General features: G+C 50.4%; 1 protein-coding gene across 2 annotated transcripts in view; it reads left to right on the forward strand.

Annotated features, from left to right (window-relative positions):
• Positions 1-16,227, forward strand: part of EDC4 (enhancer of mRNA decapping 4) — a 55,392-nt gene that overhangs the window by 19,050 nt on the left and 20,115 nt on the right. For both annotated transcript variants that reach the window (XM_039502531.1, XM_039502532.1), the window contains exons 8-15: positions 7,384-7,493; positions 8,142-8,225; positions 8,803-8,898; positions 11,154-11,256; positions 13,258-13,438; positions 13,943-14,015; positions 14,591-14,682; positions 15,330-15,526. In XM_039502531.1, the coding sequence (XP_039358465.1) occupies positions 7,384-7,493; positions 8,142-8,225; positions 8,803-8,898; positions 11,154-11,256; positions 13,258-13,438; positions 13,943-14,015; positions 14,591-14,682; positions 15,330-15,526 (936 nt within the window). The remainder of the gene's footprint in view (positions 1-7,383; positions 7,494-8,141; positions 8,226-8,802; positions 8,899-11,153; positions 11,257-13,257; positions 13,439-13,942; positions 14,016-14,590; positions 14,683-15,329; positions 15,527-16,227) is intronic.

The raw sequence follows: 16,227 nt of genomic DNA on the forward strand, positions 1-16,227 counted from the left end.
GGCCTAAATATCTATATCCTAACACCGCCCTGAGCTGCTGTCGGTGGCTTAATGTTGAATGAACGTCTCTGCCATTGCCAAGCTGCTGAGTCATCTGTCTGGCATTCCTGAACATTGCAGCATAAATACCTACCTTCATATCACTTGTTGAAATCAAAGGCAAGCAGGGCTGTGATCATGTCCTTAGCTCCTTATGCCCATGGGTCCTCGTATACATTGCCTGCGGGGCTGGTAAGAGCAGGCACTTCCAGGAGACAGAGTCCTGCCATGTCCATCGTAATGGAGAGGCCGGGCTGTCACTTCTACAGTCTGTCTTGCAGGATAAGCTCATTTGCACCTCGAGGCTATGAGTCACTAAGCAATATGGTGGGGACGCCATCGTTCCTTGAAACACAGCAGTGTTTAGTGGCTCAGCCATTTTCAGGAGAATCAGATTGTCCTGCAGTTTCTGCTTATGGGCTTAGTGGGCAGTTCTGCAAACATCAGAGTGAGTGGCAGGTGAGCCTGCATCTCAAAGCAACCCTAGTTTTTGTTACAGCCAAACCAGCCAAAAGCCACCTCTAGAGAAATGCTGTGTTGGCCCATAAATGTTTTGGCTGTTGGCGATAATCAAAGGGCAAATTACGTATCCAACCCAATGGCTCTTGTGGAGCGTGATACTCAGTCCTTTTGTGTGGATCTCTGTGATTACCTTAGAAGTGTGCGACTTATCAGGTAGACCCTCAAAGCTCAGCTGCCCTGGGGGGGTAAAAAGGCATTCAGGCTCTTTGGCTTTTGCCTTCTCAACAGCAGCATCTCTTCTGATGCTCTCACACCTACCCTTCACCTTCCCAGACAGGATGGGGGAGCTATGACGACAGGAAGGATAAGAATGTACATGTAGGAAAAGTTATGAACTCAGTTTAGCAGACTTCATTGTGTATGGTCTTTGGGGACCCTCGTCCTACCGTTACAAGGAGCTGAATGGGATCGAAGGGTCTCTGACTTCTGTATCACATAGGGCTTAGTTCCCATTAAACTACAGTCGATTTCTGAAATTATAGGAATGCAGAGAACTAATTATGCTGTAAGGGGATGCTGTCAATGTGTATAAGGTGCATCATTCGTAAATGTGCATATATAAGATTTTCAAAGGTACCAGAATGACTTGGGAACCATTCCCATTGGAAGTCACCTAGGTGCTTTTGAAAAACCCATCTGTAGACAATGAGTGTAATTTAAGATTTACAGATCCTATTCGTGATATTTCTAAAGGCTTGTCTAAGCACCAGGTACAGCTTTAGTGGTACCAGAGTAGTTCTGCTGGTACAACTGCTAGTGTGGGTGCAGTTATACTGGGAAAGCTTATTCCTGAGAAGTAAAGACACCTTTATGCTAGTATAATTGTGTCTACACTAGAGGTTGTAGCAGTAGAACTACATTTGTACAAAATCACACCTCTGTCCAATATTTGTACTGGTACAAAACCAGTGTGTAGATTAGGCCTAAATATCAGTAAAAACATTTCAGGTGTCGAACAGGTGATGGTGTGAACCTTGGATGCATTAGATCCTGGCAAGGAGTAACAATGAATGAGTTTGGTTTCACTCTCCATAGTGAGTGAAAGGTGAAAAATAAATAAAACTGCATCACTAGGGGAAAGTAAATGAGAATTGTACAATTTCTTCTTCGAGGGACGGTCCCTGTGTGTATTCCACACGTAGGTACACGTGCACCACAAGCCTGAGATCTTTAGAAAGCGTGTCTGCACATGCGCAGTTGTTCTCCTTGTGCTCTGAACCGAGGGCGTAAGGGGTGGTGCGGACCGGTCCTCTCCAGTTCCTTCTGACCACCGCATGGCCTGAGTCAGAACCTTCTGCATCCACAGCTGCTTATTTTGACTGCTTCAGTCTGTGAATATTGTAAATAGTTTTAATATTCTTTTAGTCTTAAGTATGAGTGTAGGTCTGTAGCTGTTTTTTCCCCCCACTTCAGGCAAATGCTCCCCAGGAGACTAGGATTATGCCCAGAGTACCAGGGTTTAAGAATTGTGTGCCCTGCCCCTGCTCCTTTTCAATGAGCAAGGAACACCAACGCTACCTTTACTGACTAGGCTAGGCTCACATCTCAGCTAAGCAGCAAAGAATCCTGTGGCACCTTATAGACTAACAGACGTTTTGCAGCATGAGCTTTCGTGGGTGAATACCCACTTCTTTCAAGAGAGAAGAGAGAAGATGCGATAGATGAGAGATCCGATCCGATCGATCCCCGCCTACCGGGCCCCGGACGGGTACGTGAAGGCGTACCCTGTGTGAGAGAAGTGAAGAAGTGCATCTGAAGAATTCACCATTATTCAGCTCATGCAAAAAAACCTCTGTCTGTTAGTAAGGTGCCACAGGATTCTTTGCTGCTTTTACAGATCCAGACTAACACGGCTATCCCTCTGATACTTGATATCTCAGCTAAGTGCAGCATGTGCTGCTCATTCCCTCCCGGAACTCATGAGGGTTGAGAGTGAAGACTTAGTAAACATCTGGAGAAGGCCATGAGACCCCACTCAGATCCCAGCTGGGAGACACCCCCCCGCCACCCCCTCACACACACACACATCAGCCTCAATCAGCAGGCAGTGCCCTTGAAAGCACAAGCTCAGGAGTTGAGGACAAGACTTCCAAGCCGAAGGAGAGAGCTTCTCATGAGAGTAAGGGGCACTCTCACAAGCATAGAGACAAGCCCTCTGCTTCTGGAGCTGACCTGAAGAAATGAGATCCCTCCTCGACTCCGCAGAGTCAGGGGAGTCCTAAAGATTTAGTCCTGAGTAAATCTCAGCAGGAGAAAGTTGTGTGAAGGAGCACACATCCGTTGGTTCTGGGTCCAATGTGCAAACTAAAGATCGACATCCACCGCTGATCCCTTCAACATCCAGATCAGACTGTGCCAATATCATCATGGCCCCAGAGGGATTGAACTTCCACTGTGACCAGAGAAGCACAGGGTCCGATTGCTCCACCAATTGACTCACCCTGTACCCTGAGGCAGTCTGAGACCTACTTTTCCCCAGAGGACGTTTTTGCTGTCCCCTGTCCTTACTCTAATTTCCTTTCAGCTCCTCTTTATTCAGACACACAGTCCGCCGGCCCTATCGGCGGCATCGCGTCGGATCGGCGGATATCGATATATCGATCCATCATCTATATCATCATCATCCCGACCGAGCGCTCGTCGATCTCGAAACTCCACCCGCGCGAATGGCGGTGCGCGGAGCGGTCGACATGGGGGCGTTGATCCTGCGATCCTGCTGCTGAGGACGGGTAGGTTCGATCTAATCTGACTACGACTTACGCTATTTATTCAGCTGAAGTTGCGTATCTTAGATCAATTCCCGCCCCCCAGTGTAGACCAGCCCACAGTTATGCCCATGGAAGAAGCTATTCTGAGGACATAGAGCCGCTCTCCTTTCCCACCCACGAGCCTGAGTACCCAGCCATTGGCATTGTCAGTTTCGCCGGTAGCTTAGCTTTTTCATCTGATGAGACGGAGGTTCCAGAAGAGCCCCTACCCTGCCATACAGAAACGGGACTGGACAGAAGCCTAGGAGATGAGGATTCTGTTTGCTGATCAGATGACTTTGCAAGAGACAGGTGGTACCCAATGCCATGGGATCCTCCTCAACTGTCTGATTCTTCACGCTGGCATTATTGGTTCCCATAGGATCTCTACTCTAGGCAGCTGGGATCAGTACATGAGCCTTACTTGCCATTTCTAGGCCAGCACCAACTGGCCCCATCGGAGTATGCGGAAGACAAAGTTGAACCAGATCCAACTAGTCCAACTGTTCTGGGAGCAACTTCATCAACTTCCCCATATGAGGCAGTTACCCCGTCTCCATCTGACGCCTACAGGCAATACCAGGAGCTCCTACGAAGGGTGGTGTCTGAGCTCCAAATGCAGCTCGAAGAAGTTGAGGAGCCCCTACGTAGATTGCTGGACATCTTGCAATCCACGGGTCCCAGTCAAGCAGCCCTCCCGGTTAACAAGGCCATCATGGATCCAGCTAGAACATCTCTGCCTTTCTCCAATTTAGAATTTCAAATGATCAGCCCCTTCTAGCTAAATACGGCTTCAATAATTATGTGACGTTGTTGGATTTTAAGGAAACGCTCCCTCAGGAAGACAGAGCTCAGTTCCAGTCCTTGCTTGATGAAGAAAAATTAGTGACCAAAACACTCTACAGGCTGCAGTAGATGCTGTGGACACAGCATCCAGACAGATAGTTACAGCCATTATCCTGAGGAAAGATTCCTGGTTACAATGCTCAGGTTTCCCTAGAAAGGTACAGAGTACCATTCGAGATCTGCCCATTGATACAGTTAACCTGTTCAGTGATAAGATGGATTATTCCTTCCACTCTCTCTGAAGGACTTGAGGACAATGTTTTGTTCTCTGGGTATCTATACCTGCTCTGAAGAGGCAGCATCACAGAGCAAGACACCTCAACAATTTTACTACCAATGCTCCCAGGAATCATCAACCAAACACTAGAGGGTTCAAAGGTCCAGGTACACTGCTCCTGCAACATCTACTGCCACAGCTCACTCTAACCCACAGCCAAGGATTTAATTTTGATAGGACTGTTGAGACCCACATCCCTTTATTGATGCCACATCATCCTATCCTTCCGTTTTTTGGAGGCTTCCTTATCCAATTTGCCCACACTGGAGGGCTTTAACAACAGACAAATGTGTGCTAGAAATTATTCACTACCGGGCATCTGATTGAGTTTGTCAACCCCTTCGTGGTCCATTTTCAGGGACCAATCTCACAAGGAAATTCTGTGTCAAGAAGTGGACTGCCTTCACCACCAGGGAACCATGGAAGGAGTTCCATCTCAACTTGAAGGGAAAAGATGCTACTCCCCATACTACTTAGTCCCCAGAAAGAATGGGGGATGGAGACCAGTTCTTGACTCATAAACAAGACCAGAAGGGACCATCATGATATTTTAGTCCGACCTCCTGCACATTGCAGGCCACAGAACCTCATCCACCCACTGCTGAAATAGACTCCTAACCTCTATGACAACTAACTATAATTGTCCAAAAATCTAAAATTCCACATGGTCACATTGGCATCAGTAATCCCCTCTGGAAGACGGCACCAGGTTCGTGGCTCTTGACATGGAAGATGCATAATTTCACATAGATATTCACCCATCCCTCAGAAGGGTCCTCAAGTTCTTCCTTTGTCAAAACCATTATCAAGTCAGAGTCCTTCCATTCGGTCTAGCTACGACACCCAGAGTCTTTACAAAAGAAGGAATCAGACAAGGAATCCCCAGTGTTAGCAGCTTGGATGAGGAGAAACTGGTTTACCATCTTCCCATTCCTCAACACCTGTTTTCTGACAGGCAGATTGTACAAGGAAATCCAGTTTATCAACCAATTCCTGCTCTAACTACTATTCTTAGGACGGAAGAATCCTATTCACTGTTACAGACTAGGGACCGAATGGCTAGGAAGCAGTTCTGCAGAAAAGGACCTAGGGGTTACAGTGGACAAGAAGCTGGATATGAGTCAACAGTGTGAGCCTTCTTGGCAACAAGCGAACGGCATTTTGGGCTGTATAAGTAGGGGCATTGCCAGCAGATCGAGGGACATGATCATTCCCCTCTATTCAACATTGGTGACGCCAGTTTTGGGCCCCACACTACAAGAAGGATGTGGAAAAATTGGAAAGAGTCCAACGGAGGGCAACAAAAATGATTAGGGGGCTGGAGCACATGACTTATGAGGAGAGGCTGAGGGAACTGGGATTGTTTAGTCTGCAGAAGAGAAGAGTGAGGGGGGATTTGATAGCTGCTTTCAACTACCTGCAAGGGGGTTCCAAAGAGGATGGATCTAGACTGTTCTCAGTGGTACCTGATGACAGAACAAGGAGTTTCACCTGAGTCAAATAATCCGCTTATCGATATTTTTTCTGAAACCGTATGCTTCTGATGAGGAGAGGACACTTCAGTCTCTGAACATCTGAAGAGCACTGGTCCTTTATCTTTAAAGAACAAAAGCACTTGGACACCTAGACTTTTTGTTACCATAACAGAGAGATCAAGGGTTCAAGCTGTATCTGCGCAGACTTTCTAAATGGATCTCTGGCTGCATTATCCTTTGCTACCAACTAGCTCACGTTCCCTGTCCCCCAGAGGGGGTGAGGGTCCATGCCACCTGAGCACAAGCAATCTCTGCTGCAGCGCTGCAAGTCATACCTCTACTGAAGATATGTAGTGTGGCTACCCGGAGCTGCTTGCACATCTTCACAGGCTGTTATACTTTGGTCCAGTCTTCTTTTACAGATATAGCTGTGGGGACAGCAGTGTTACAGTCAGCCATCACTTCTGCCTCCTCACACCTACCTCCTGTATCACTACCCTTGCTAATCTCCCACATGTGGCATACACATAGGGACCATCATTCCAAGAAGAAATGGAGGTTGGTTACTTGTAACTGGAGGTTCTTCAAGCTGTGTGGTCACTGTCTGTATTCCACTACCTGCCTTCTGTCTCTCTGCTGCAGATCATAACTGGATTTGCGGTGGGAGAAAGAACTGGAGAGCCATTGGTCCGCAGTGCCCTTTATATCCTTGGTTCAGAGCATGAGGAGAACTGCACATGTGCAGACCAACGGACACTGCTTACTAGAAATCTCTGGATTTAGGCATATGGTGCACATGCATACCCATGTGTGGAATACAGATAGGGACCACACATCTCAACAAACCTCCAGTTACAGGTAAGTGATGCATTTTCAGTGTCAGTAACACAGGGAAGTTTTTGTAATGAGTGTTTGAACATTTCCTTTGACTGGGTGTGTTCTCGTTATATGGAAGCTGCTTATCGTGTTTTTGTTGGCAGTTTCCATCAGGCTAAGCGGCGAGTACACTCTTTGCTGTAAAGCTTTAGGTTGGATCAGAATTACAGGCTTGGGTGGGACAATTTAATATTTTGGCTGTTTAGTTCCAAAAACTTGTATATTTCTCTCTACTTAACTCTTGGCAGAAGCGGGAAATGCAAAGTTGATGCTGTTGTGTATAAGTTAATGATCATAGAAGTAGAGATAAAAAAGATTTGGAAATAAAATTAAATGTGCTCTTAATATGAATTTCTTAAGAAAGGTGAGAGCCTCAGTTGCCTACCAGCACAACCAAGCATATTTAACTCGCTGTCTGGACAAGGGGATTATTACCTGGGGTGGAAACCTGTCGATTCTTTGGTGGGGGCATAAACCCCTGATTACTTTCACTCACGGGCTTCTCTTTAGCACCCTGCCCCGTCACACTTTCTCTATGGTTAAATTCTGGTTTCCTGAGGAGACGTGGAATGACTGGTTTGCTTCCCTCTTCCCTCTTCAGTGCCTGAGCGAGGGAGCGCTCTCGCCAGATGGGACCGTCTTGGCCACAGCAAGCCACGACGGCTATGTCAAATTCTGGCAGATCTACATAGAGGGGCAAGATGAGCCAAGGTAACTTAAAAAGCAGAAAAGAAGGGATGGGTCGTGGAACAGAGGACAACTGGAGCTTCCCCTAGCTGAGACGGAGAAGTTCAGCTCTTGGGGATTCCTTGTCTGATTCCTTCTCAGACCATGAGGAGGACCTGTAGGACTAATGTCTATACAGCACCCTAGCACTACAGAGCATTTTAGAATTGCTGAGTAGTGTAGGATGTGCTCAGCACTTCTAAAAAAATGGGGGAGGGGAGAGAATTAGTTTACTGCTGGTGAAAGGTTCACTTGCTCTCCCTGGAGACAGAAGTCCTGTCCATAGAACAGGAACGGCCCGGGCAGTGGCAGAGCAAACGTCCTTCTGCTGAACTGCTGCCACAGAAATCCGAGAGGCAGAGCTCAATCTCCATTATCCATTCTGGTTCTAGATGCTCCATGCAGATGCCCATCATTGTGGTATTTTTTGTGGCAAAGTCCCTTGTCCACTGCCAACTGGACTTGTTTCACGCAGGCCAGCAAACTGCCATCAGGCGATAACTCTTGATCACTGCTGACTTGGGCTCAGTTCAGACCGGTGACTGAGTATTGAAGGCTGTGAATTGTTCAGAGCCCTTCTGTTTCTGCTAGTTTTGGTGTACTTGTCCCCTCTTCTCTCTGGTTCTCTCCTAGGTGCCTGCATGAATGGAAGCCCCATGACGGCAGGCCGCTCTCCTGCCTGCTCTTCTGTGATAATCACAAAAAACAAGACCCGGAGTAAGTCTTGGTCCTGGACTTTGAGCCGCTGGGTGTAGCAAACCCTCAGCTCCATGGGCTTAAGACAGGATCCTTGTAATTGTATTTACACACACAGTACTCAGCTATTGTAGCAGCAAGCGGACCATGTCCTGTATGGAATGAGTTGCTCTCTCTGACCTGGGAGTAGTTGGGGCTCAGTGAGGCAGTGCAAAATTGTCCTATTCTTAGAGTCAGTTCTTGGGTGTGGAGAACTCACCAATGAAAGTGCTTCTACGTAGAATGATACACTTAGGCTAGTGCTGTTGGTCAGCCTAGCCTGGCTTACTCTGTCTCAAGCTTCTGTCGTAGTTCCTGCTTCTGACCCTTTCTGACATTTGGGTGGGGTCTTACTGATTCTCTGGCGAACAGGGCCTCAGAAGGTATGCAAGGTTCTAGCCTGCCCATGGTGCAGAAACAGCCCTGGGAGTGTGGGACATTACTGGCCACATTTAGCCACAGGCAGCCTCTGAGCAGTGTTCCTGCAGGAGGTGCTTGCAGGGAGGGGCTATGCCTTCTTACAGCATTCCTTCCCAAGACGTCTCTGGTGTGCCTTCAGGGTTCCTTTCTGGAGGTTTCTCATCACTGGAGCGGATCAGAACCGAGAGCTGAAGATGTGGTGCACAGTTTCTTGGACCTGTCTGCAAACTGTCCGGTGAGTGGTGATGCACCTAGACTTGCAAGCTAGGTCTCTGAGAGGCGGGGCTTAGTCTGCAGATTCCACAGGTCCGAGCAGAACTCAGGGACCTATTAGGATCCTGGCAGTATAATTACTCTGCAGGGGAAGAGGCTGTCTGAGCTACAGTGGAGTCTGTTCTAGTCCCACCTGGAGCCTCTTCCTGTGTCAAATTAGCATAGTTACTGAAAGGAACATGACAGCCTCTGCTAATGTCAGTACTGTGGTGAGCTCTGGGCCAAATGGATCTGGCTGTCCCATGGCTGATAGCTGGGCTTATGGGGTTTGACCCTGAACAGCTTTACTCGGTCATCTTTGCTCAGGTCTGTAGTGCACAAATGTACTCAGGGTCCCAGGAAAGCATTCTGGAGCCAGCGCATTGTCTGTGTAAATAATGACTGCTCACTTTGTCCGGTGTGGCGAGAGTTCCAGCATCTCTTCCCCTGTCGCTTTGTCTGCTTAGTGTTGTGTTACTGGGGCAGCACAGGACTGCTCTGGGGTGCCAGCCAGCACTGAGAACAGCTGCCCAATCCTGTGTGCTCCATCCCCCACAAAGCTTCTGTCATAACTATAAAGGGAAGGGAACAGCCCTCCTGTGTACAATACTATAAAATCTCTCCTGGCCAGAGACACCAAAATCCTTTTACCTGTAAAGCGTTAAGAAGCTCAGGTAACCTGGCTGACACCTGACCCAAAGGACCAATAAGGGGACAAGATACTTTCAAATCTTGGGGGGGGGGAAGGCTTTTGTTTGTGCTCTTTGTTTTGGGGTTGTTCGCTCTTGGGACTAAGAGGAACCAGACATCAATCCAGGCTCTCCAAATCTTTCTGCACAAGTTTCTCATATTTCAAACTTGTAAGTAACAGCCAGGCAAGGCGTGTTAGTTTTATCTTTGTTTTCTCAACTTGTAAATGTTCCTTTTTGCTAAGAGAATTTACCTCTGTTTGCTGTAACTTTGAACCTAAGGCTAGAGGGGGTTCCTCTGGGCTCTAGGAATCTGATTACCCTGTAAAGTTGTGGGGGAGGGATAGCTCAGTGGTTTGAGCATTGGCCTGCTAAACCCAGGGTTGTGAGTTCAATCCTTGAGGGGGCCACTTAGGGATCTGGTGCAAACTCAGTACTTGGTCCTGCTAGTGAAGGCAGGGGCTGGACTCAATGACCTTTCAGGGTCCCTTCCAGCTCTATGAGATAGAGTATCTCCATTCATTTATTTATTTTTTATTTATTTTTGCATCCTGGTTTTACAGAGATAATTTTTACCTTTCTTTCTTTAATTAAAAGCCTTCTTTTTAAGAACCTAATTGATTTTTCCTTGTTTTAAGATCCAAGGGAGTTCGATCTGCACTCACTAGGAACTGGTGGGGGGAAAGGAGGGGGAATGGTTAATTTCTCCTTGTTTTAAGATCCAAGGGTTTGGATCTGTGTTCACCAGATCCAAGGCTTCTGGGGGGAAGGTAGACAGGGTTTCCCAATTAACTCTTAAGGGATTTTGGTGGTGGCAGTAAAACCAGATCTAAGCTGGTAATTAAGCTTAGAGATTCTCATGCAGGTCCCTACATCTGTATCCTAGAGTTCAAAGTGGGGAAGGAACCTTAACATGGTGAGCAGCTGTGGTATTTTAAAGGAACCAAAAGCCAGTAAGATTTTATTTTTTTCTCCTGTTTAGCTGCTTGGAAAGTAGAGCTGAAGTAGATGCATGTCTTATCTCTTGTCTAAAGGCAGAGGGATTTTATCGTATTGTACACAGGAGGGCTGTTTCCTTCCCTTTATAGTTATGACAGCTTCTGTCTTCTGGGGGATCATGGACCTTGGAAGCAGCTCCAGTGGATGCAGACGTGAGAGCCAGCTTTGGAATCTCCCTTCCGCAACCCACTGAGTAGAACGCAGCTGAGTGCTGAATGGTGACCCGGTACTCCAGTGGTGGTGTGCTTTGCCCAGCTGGTCTCTCAGCTGCTAGGCTGTGTTTTAGCACACAATCCCAGCATCCCTCCTCTTACTAGCCTGGCATCCCGGGTTTAAACACTTTAGGCCCATAGTTAGGGTAGATTTTGTTCTGCCAGTTCACCTCCCATGTTTGCATGGGGTTCCATCGCTTCGGTTACTGGGGGCAGCGGAACATCTGACCGGCACTGTGCTACGCTGCTCTTAGTCGAACTGGAATGCTGTGCCACAGAGGCTTTCTGTTGTGCTAATGGCTCTCGCCTTCTGTATTCTCTCCTGTTGCGGAACCCAGCTTTTCCCCTGACATCTTCAGTTCCAAGAGCGTTCCCCCGAGTCTGAAAGCCTGCCTGGACCTCTCTGCCGAATTCCTGATACTGAGCGACGTGCAGAGAAAAGTAGGTGGCTCCCACTTTACTGGCTGCTTCAGCCACGCTGGGTGGAGGGAGATCGGGACTCCTGTGCCGCCACCACAACTGTGGCGGGGTTGGCTGCACTCGCTGCTGAGAGGAAGCAAAGTTGGCCTGCACCATTTCATTGTAAGGTGGAGAATAGTTCTGCTGGTGCTGATTGGGCCCAAAGGAGCCTTGAGCGAGGCGCAGGATTAATGCGGGTGTTAAAGTAAAAATTCTCATTGGAAAAGGAAACTGACCCCCAAGTGCTGTAATGTTTCGGGTGACTCAGAGAGATGCTCGTGCTCTGTCATTAACCCCTCCGCCCCAGGGTGCCTGTCTAGTGGCAGAGCTCTCAGCGTGGGGGATCAGATGTACTCTGCTGTAACAGGGTGGAGGGAAAAACACTGGCTTCCCTTCATGTTTAAGCTCCTTGCTTTTCGGAGGACAGAGAGCAATGCCAAGTAACCACTGCTTGGCAGCAGCACAGCTATCTCAGAGCAGAGACTCTGCTTTGCTTTGAGAGGTCTGTTGGTTCTCGCTGGTGGTTGGGGCGGCCTTGATATCTAGTGGGAAAGCCCCGCCGGTGCTGTAGCCCAGTACAGGGGCTCTCTTCTTCCCCTCTATGCGTCCAGTTTGGGGCCCTGTGACAATCGTGGATTTTTTAAAAAACACTTTCAGCAGCTTTGCAGGTGAATGTTCGAGTTTCATCGGATATCGGGGTGGCTGAGTGCCCCCCAGACTGCTGCGATTTTTCCAACAGCCACCAGGTGGAAGCAGACATCCCTGCTAAGGCTATGGCTGCCTGTGGGCAGTTAGTGGGCCGGTCCCGTTCTGGAGGACAGTGGGGAGGTGGCAGGTCAGTTGTCTCATCACATGGTGCCAGCCGGTCCAAGCTGGGTCAGGGATCAGGGCCAGGCTAGCTCCGTGCCCAGGCTGCCACTGCTGCTTCCTGTCCGGCTGGAAGGGGGAAAGGGGTGGCACTGACAATGTGGCATTTAGGAGCCCCCTCCCACCCCCCAGCACAACCCGGAGGAGACAGCACAGGCTGGTGAGGAGCTGAGACCAGTATCCCTCCCCCCAGCCCGATCCCTCTGCCAGGGCAGGGCTCCCGCCCACAGCTGCTTGTGTGCAAGCAGCAGCGGGGGTGGCTACGGTGGAGGGATTGAGCTGGTCTTGCTCCCAGAGTGTCTACTCGGGGGCTGCTGTGGGGTGAGACGGGCTGGGGCTCCTAATCGCCACATTGTCAGTGCTGTCCCCCTTCCCCCCCCCGCTAGCTGGACAGGAAGTCTTAGGTGTGGCCTGGGTCAGAGCTCACTGCAGAGTGCCTTCAGCTGGGCTGGCCCGTGCCATGTGGTGAGACATGCTTCCTCCTCCTCCCCGCCAGGATAGCACCATGCTGCCCCCTCCTGACCCACCTGCCTGCTTCCAGCTTCCCGCTGCTGGAAAAATCACAGTATTGGGCTAATTTTGTGATTTCTGTGCTGTCCGTGAAGTTGTAACTTACGCAGGACTTGAGCCCTGATGTCCTGGGCTGGGGTAGCAAGCCCGGATGCGCTCTGATCGCTTTGTTGAAGGCTGCTGGGATGGGAGGGAGGAGGCAGAATTTAGACGGTGGAACTTAAGGTTTTGTTAAGCTAATTAAAACTTAATACTTTATCACTAACGATAGGTGTCATTGGGATGCTGCATTGGCAATTGGCAAAAATGGGACATATTGTAGCCAGATCTAGATCCCATGATGATGGGTGACAAACACCTAGACAGGTACCTCTCTAATAGAGAGGGGCAGCTCGTGGGGACTACACTTGCCAGCATACATTGCGCTTTGCCTGGCTCTGTAAGCTGTGTGTGGCATTCTGGGAGGTTGTGTGGGAGCTACTCTTGGGTACAAGGGGAAGGCTGGTGGTGGGTTCGTTGTAGAACTCTCTGACCACACCTGGCAGTCTGCTGCCAAAGCCCCAGCGACTTGGGTTTTGCAGGGTGTTTCTGGTGCTCTGCTTCCAGGTCCTGTATGTGATGGAGCTTTTGCAGAACCAGGAGGAGGGCAGAGCTTACTTCAGCTCCATCTCGGAGTTCCTCCTCACCCACCCGGTCCTGAGCTTCGGCATCCAGGTGGTGAGCCGCTGCCGGCTGCGGCACACGGAGGTCCTCCCAGCTGAAGAGGAAAGCGACAGCCTGAGCACAGGTGAGCAGTGAGGGGCAGCCAGCCCTTGTTTCCGAGGAGGCTCTGGGGGCTGCTTCCTCGTGACATGGCTGGAATATATTGGTGAGAAACTCCCTCAATGAGCTGGCAGTGCTGGAGAACAATACGGACCTGCCTAGGGCGGCACAGACTTGAGGGGAGGAGGATGGGCTCGTGGCTAGGGCACAGGGCTTAGGATCGCTGGGTGACTGCTACTGGGATCCCTCCAGATGCCTCTGTTTCACCTCTGGCATGGCGCTCGGGGGAGCGGAGGGGGCATTCCCACGGAGCTGTGTGGTGTGAGTGCACAGGCAGGAGGTGGCTGTTTTAAGCAGGGGCAGAGTCCAAAAGAGTGCAAGGGGATTTTAAGAGCCGTTTCACTGAGATCTGAATGAGCACAAGGGAGCGCTCCGCCTCAGACCCTGTGCTACCCGAGAGTTTGAGGCCTAAGGACGTGTGCAGCACCCCATGCTACAGCTCACTTCGTATTTCTTGTCTCTATTCCAGAAGGTGCTCAGGGGGCTGGAGCTGTCGAATCGGCGGCGGGTGTGCTCATCAAGCTCTTCTGCGTCCACACCAAGTGAGTGTGCGTAGGGCTTGGTTTGGACAGCTGTCCTGCTCGTCCCAGTGCTGCCCAGTGCGCTCCTTCACTAGCTGTTCTCTGCTTGCGGGGGGGGCATCACCCACTGTTCCCGCACACTCCCCCAGGCCTGTCTCTCGGTATGAAACCCACCTGGAGCAGTCAACACAGAGAGTATCCTTGGCATGGGAGGCCTCTGGCCTGACTGGGTAGTGGGTCCTAGGTCTCTTCCTTGCTCCGTTTAAAATGCTGCCTGTGGACTCTCGAGCTCCGAGCCTTTGCACAATGTGTCAGCAGCTGAACGTTTCTGCTGACTTGGGGGCCAGGACTGGTTGGGTTAGTGCTGACCTGCCATGTGGCTGCCTGGGGCTTGAGTCTGGACAGCTTTCAGGTGTGGTCAGCCCAGGAAGGGCTGAGCTGAGGCAGGCCAGCACTGACTGGGGAATCCCACTTGGTCCTTAATAGGCAGAAAATACTTAAGCGCTTTCCAGGACCAGCTCCAGGAAGGGGAATGGCTGCGATTTCCGGCTCTGTGGCTGATGTGTGAACTAACCCAGCATTTTGGAATGTTACAGGGCCCTGCAGGATGTGCAGATCCGATTCCAACCTCTTCATAGTCCAGAGATGGCTGCACCGATCCCTCCCCACAGCTCCCATGAAGATTTTGGTAAGTCCCTGCAGTCAGGGGTTCTGGCCAGAACCATCTGGTGCTTTGAGCTTCCCGGCATCATGTTTCCATCATTGCTGGCAGCCTCAGCGAGGTTGGAAGGGATGTTTGGTGGGCTCCTGGCATCCTTTGGAGGATTGACTTTGTTACCCTGAGGGCATCCTGACTGCTGAGCTGGGCGTGGGAGGCCTGGCAGGTTAAAGAGCTGAGGCCGAGCACAGAGCATGTTGAGCGATGGAGGTGCTTTGTGTGCTCTGTAGTGCCCCCTCTGGCTGGTCTGGGACTTCCTCCTGGAGGAGCTGCGCTCAGGCAGGACAGGTCTCGGTGAGGAGGGCAGAGGAGGGATTGAAGGCTGGCCCCAGGTGCGTGTATTGCCCTGTATTGCTGCTGTGCCACTCAAACCCATTTGCAGGGAAGCTTGCGTGTGGATCACATGCGCCCTCTTCTCTGGCAAAAGCCGTGAGTCTGTTCCTCCTCCATCAGGCTGCTTCCGTGCCCTGACCGTGCCAGCCGTGGGCTTTCCAGTTCAGTTATTTGGCGCCTGGGCTGGCGGAAGTGGTATAACTCGTGCTTTGCAGGAATAAAACCCTCCTGCCTGGCGCCTTTGGAAGCTCTCTAAGCTCTAATTGGTACATCTCTGTCTGAAGCGTTTCCAGACCATCTGGCTGACTTGGGCACAGAAGGGCTGGGATCGGAGAAGGGGTCCGTCCATGGCTCCCAACCAGACTTACGGCGCATTGCAGACCTGCCTGTGCCAGCGGATTTTCTTGCCCTCTCCAACGATGCCAAACCCAAGCTGATGACCCCAGATGCGTTCATGACCCCAAGCACATCTCTTCAGCAGGTAGCCGGTGTGACGGGTGGAGCCAGTGGGGAATGTAGGGGATGCTCTGGGATTTTGCGCTCTGAGGAATCCCACCTGGGCTGTGCTGACTCGGGTAGTCCAGATAATCTAGTGTACAAAGCATAGAAAGCGCTCAGAGCTCTTAGCCTTTTCTTACCCTTTGCAGCTGGTTTATGGAAAGTCCACCAGGAAATCTTGGCTCCTAGGACCAAACAACCTGAATCCCAGAGGTTTCCTGCAAGGGTTCTTTTGGGGAGGAAACTGCAGTACTCCTGCTTCTCGCGGGGTTGAGATGCAAATACAGTAATGAGGAAGGGAGCCCAGAGCTTAGCAGCATGGGCTGTGGCACCTTTAAAATGCCAGGCTGACCCAAGCTCATGCTGAGAGAGACCTGCAATGAGCAGCAGGAAGATGGGACCTGAGCATCCTTGGTGCAAGACCCGTCTCCAAACCAGCGAGCTGGCGGTGTGGCAGCATGTTCTTGCTTTGTGGGGTTTAGCTTGTGGGGTGGAGATCTCCCAAGGGCTTTGTGCAAAGACTGCCCCTCTCTGAAGTGGCCTGGGTGTGCTCCCCAGAGCTTGTCTTTATTGCTGCTGGCTGCTCAGAGAGGACTCTGTCTGCAGAGCTGGCTTGCTTTAGAGGTGCCGGGGAATCTGCACCATTGCCCAGCAGGCTTTTGGGCGTGTTGAAGGTACGAGCCC

The sequence above is a fragment of the Mauremys reevesii genome, linkage group 16 (genome assembly GCF_016161935.1).
Source record: "Mauremys reevesii isolate NIE-2019 linkage group 16, ASM1616193v1, whole genome shotgun sequence".
NCBI classification, from domain to species: domain Eukaryota; kingdom Metazoa; phylum Chordata; order Testudines; family Geoemydidae; genus Mauremys; species Mauremys reevesii.